This window comes from Chinchilla lanigera, unplaced genomic scaffold (assembly GCF_000276665.1).
Source record: "Chinchilla lanigera isolate Chin_1 unplaced genomic scaffold, ChiLan1.0 scaffold00122, whole genome shotgun sequence".
NCBI lineage: Eukaryota > Metazoa > Chordata > Mammalia > Rodentia > Chinchillidae > Chinchilla > Chinchilla lanigera.
Genome location: NW_004955523.1, coordinates 2,266,379 through 2,270,612, shown reverse-complemented (window position 1 = coordinate 2,270,612; position 4,234 = coordinate 2,266,379). Strand labels below are relative to the sequence as shown.

The window sequence follows — 4,234 nt, the reverse complement described above, 5'->3', positions numbered from 1 at the left end:
GTTTTTTTCCGGTACCGGAAACCGAACTCACGACCTTGCGCTCGCCAGGCAGGCGCTTTGCCGCTGAGCTAAATCCCTAGCCCCAATCCCCAGTCTTAGGGGAAAAAAGGTTTGCTTCTTTTAAAAAATTTTTATGAGACAGGTTCTCACTATATAATCCAGGCTGGCCTCACACTCATGTCTGTCTTCCTGCCTCAGCCTCCTGAGTGCTGGGATATTAGGCTGTGCTACTATAGCCATCCTTAACAGATTCGCTTTTACATGTAAGAAAAATAATGACTTTTTTCATTGTCATAAGCTATGTGTTCTCTTTACGTTTGAGTCATTACTATGTGATCTCATGTCAGGATCCCTTTTTTCCACCCCCTGAGATTTGTCCAAGCATTCACTGACACATTTCTTGTGAATTTAGTTTGTAGGGTGCTGATAGGTACCAAAAAGAAAAGAAAAGCATCAGAGTAAAGTGTTAGATACCTTCTTATATTTTAAGTTTGGTTTAAAAAGATTCATTTGTGTTTGGTATTTAAGTTTTGGATATTAACTGAACCTCAAAAATTTTTTTTCCTTTATATGTATTTCTGCATGATCGTAGGAGTCTATCCTGAATTTAGATCTACATTTTGGGAGCTTATTTTAGAAAAGATCTAAGTTTTAAAAATTCTGAATGGACAGACAGAGAAAAGAGGGTCTTTGCCAACTCCTTTGGGTAAGAAAACTTTAGACTTTTGCAGATACTCTAAAAATGAAGGTCAACAAACTAGGCATGTGACATTATTAAGTTTTCAAATACAACAACTTGTCATGATTTCTTTCTTTAGACTGCTGCAGTCAGAATGTCTTTCCCCCCTCACTTGAATCGCCCTCCCATGGGAATCCCAGCACTTCCCCCGGGGATCCCACCTCCACAGTTTCCAGGCTTCCCTCCGCCAGTGCCTCCTGGTAAGTCTTTTTTATTTTATGTGTACTTTTGTAATTGTAATAATGAACTTTAGGCGAGTGATAAAAATGTGACTATGTCAGTAGTAAAGCTCTCTTTTAGTACCCTTCTAAAATGTCTTATTTCTTACGTTGGTAGATTTTATATATGGCTTATTTTGAAAATTCTTTTAGAATTTCCTATTTAAAAATAATAGGTATTACACTCATGGGGTTCAAAAATTAAAACATAGAAAATTACAGAGTGACAGATTTCCTTCACATAAAGTATACCTGCCTTTATTCCTCACTTTCTGAGAAAGGAAATAACATGGAGCCATTCGTTTTGTTTTTATCTTTTCAGGTATTTTAAAATGGATTTTAAGCCAAAATATAAATGTAGGGCCGGGGATATAGCTCAGCAACACAGTGCCTGCCTGGCAAGTGGGAGGTCCCGAGTTTGAGTCCCAGTACCAAAAAAAAAGAAAAAAATTGAAATAAATGTATGTTTTCTCTCTCAGTGTGGGGGAGTATTTTTTTGTTTTATTTTTTTTTTGGTACCAGGACTCAAACTCAGAGCCTTGTCCTTGCCAGGCAGGTGCTGGCCCTGGAGGCGTTTTTAGTACAGCTGTGTAGTAGCCATTCATTCATTCATTCATTTATTTCTTTAGGAGACAAGGTCTCTGCATAGTTCAGGCTGGCTTTGCACTGTGTAGCCCAGGATGGCCTCATGTAGCCAGGGATCCTTCTTCTTCAGCCTCTGAGTGATTGAATTACATGTGTGCACCACCACCTCTGAATCATAGTAGCATTCTCTCTCTTTTTTTTTTTTTTTTTTTGGTCTTTTTGAGACAGGGTCTCGCTGTGCAGCTCAGGCTGGCCTTGAGCTCACTTTGTAGCCCAGGCTGGTCTCAAACTCAACGATCCTCCTTTCTCAGCCTCCCAAGAGTGATGGGATTACAGGCATGTGCTACCACGCCCTGCTCATAGTAGCATTCTTTAATAGTCTATCCATTAGCTTTTTGTTTTTTTAGCTTGATAGTATCTTGGAGAGCTTTTTAAAATTAGTATATAGAAGCTTTCTCCAAAGTTCTGTGGAGTTAAAGAAAAAAGTGTTCAGGACTTGTGCCATCCCCCTAAATCAGATCCTCAGACACTGGAGCTTTGGAATCTTTATTTGTAACACATTCATAGCTAATTCTAAGTGTATGCTAAAGCAGCAGGAACCCACATTTGCGAACCATTATCCTGAAGTATACATAGTTAACATTGTTTAGCCTCAAAGAAAGTTTTCCTTTGACTTTTAGGCAATACTTAGGTATTTTCTGTTTTAATGGGGTTAAAAGTATTTTGTTTAAAGTCTGGTTTCCTTCTCTGTCCTCCTAAAAGATAATACTGTATAAAAGCTGTCCTTTTAATTTGTATGGTAGCGCTATTTTGACATAGACTCCATGTAATTCAGTCTGAAATAGGCAGAATGTTCTTATATATCACCCAAAAATATTTATTTGAGGAAAGTTTTAGATCAGGGATCTGTTTTTTTGGTGGGGGGAGGGTTTGGTTTTTTGAAACAGGGTCTTGCTGTGTAGTTCAGGCTGGTCCTGAACGCATTACGTAGCTCAGGCTGTCCTCAACTCACTGAGATCCTCCTTCCTCAGCCTCCCAAGTCCTGGGATTATAGGCATGTACTACCATGCCCAGCTGAAAGTGGCAATTTTTTTTTCTTCGTGGTGTTGAGAATTGAACCCATGGCCTTATGCATGCAAGGCAAGAGCTCTTCTACTAAGCCGTATCCCCAGCCAGAATGTGACAATTTTTATGGAGTATTTAAAACTTCAGCCATTTGAGGGGGGGAATAAAATTTTAAAAATCATAGTCATAACAATAACACTCCATATACTTACATATCATAGAGTAGGAAGCAATACTTATTTAAATTTTTTAAACATTTACATGTGTAACTGGGCTGGTTTAGTCTGTGCTTCTACATAGTCATTGATTAGTATGTTACCATCCAAAGCCAATAGTATAAAAGTTTGAATGCTGCTAGTTGTTTGGGTTTTTTTGGAGACAGGGTCTTGCTATGTAGTTCAGGCTGACCTTGAACTTGTGGCGATCCCCTACCTTAGTCTCCAGAGTGGTGGGGTTACAGGCATGCACCACCATGCCCGGTGACCACTAGTTTATTATCCATGTATTAATTAATGAATTTTATACAGTAACTTAGCTGCCCTAATTGGACCAAGTTCTGCTGGAAGAGGGAGTTTAGAGATAGCAGGAAACTGAATAAATTTAGTCGTGAGCTATCAGATTAATGACCATAGGACACAGTGTTCTGAACAACTTCATGTGACATCATATTTTTCCTTTGGTTTATATATCCTGATTTTGTTGATATATTTATAATCGTAATGTAGATCTGTATTTTGATAGACTGTTGATCATCATGGAAATCCTGGTGTTACAGGAGTTAAAGGAAGAATAGTTTCTGTTCCTAAAGAGATTGGCAGTGGAGTGTAATCACTTGTTGAGAATCAGAAAGGGTGATAATGGGTAACATAAGAGCATTGTATCAGATTATGAATGGAAATAGAAAATAAGGAAAATAAGATGTTTCTCTAAAGGCTGCTCCCTGTCAATTTTTAAAAATAGGTTGGCAGACCCTCAAATCTGACTTTTGATGTTTTCTTGTTGCTAGTTTGGGAACTAATGTGGGCATATTAAGTGGATCTTTATTCAGAGTGGTAATGCTGTTGCCTTTCTGATTCCATTTAGAGCCCCTTTTTTTTTTGTTTCGCAAAGCATACTTGGGTAATAAATCAGAGTTTAATTATAGCTCAGTCACTATTGGCATTCTGTGCAAGCATCAATACTTTAAAAGGTAGAACAGATAATGAAATAGTATGCTAAACTCCTATAATAATTCAAAACTACCCTTCATTTAATTTTTTTCTTGTCCTAGTACAACTAGTAAATAATTGATACAATTGAGGTTGATCTTAAGTAAAATAATGTATATGGCAATCACATATTTTACGTTGTTTTATTTTATTTGGTACCGGGAATCAGACTCAGGACCTTGTGCTTGCCAGGCAGGCACTTGTGCCACTGAGCTATATCCCCAGCCCAATCACATATTTTAAATTAGAAAGTAAGTTTGGAATACTAGTAGCCATTATTTTTCTGGAAAAAATAACACATGTCTGCAGAAAAGTTTTTACACACAATTCCGTGGTTCCCTTCCCCATAGGCAGCCTTATCGGTTTCTATATTAAACATTTTCCACTGTTTGTGTTTGCTTTTTCCCCATTTCCTCCAC

The 4,234-nt window shown here is 37.8% G+C and overlaps 1 protein-coding gene across 2 annotated transcripts in view; it reads left to right on the top strand.

Annotated features, from left to right (window-relative positions):
• Positions 1-195: 195 nt before the first annotated feature.
• The window catches only part of Rbm25 (RNA binding motif protein 25), a 56,652-nt gene continuing 52,613 nt past the window's right edge, over positions 196-4,234 (top strand). Inside the window, exons 1-2 of one of the 2 annotated variants that reach the window (XM_013507153.1) lie at positions 196-706; positions 819-939. In XM_013507153.1, coding sequence (XP_013362607.1) covers positions 665-706; positions 819-939 — 163 coding nt within the window. In that variant the 5' untranslated portion in view covers positions 196-664. The remainder of the gene's footprint in view (positions 707-818; positions 940-4,234) is intronic. The other variant, XM_005409430.2, reaches the window with a different exon arrangement.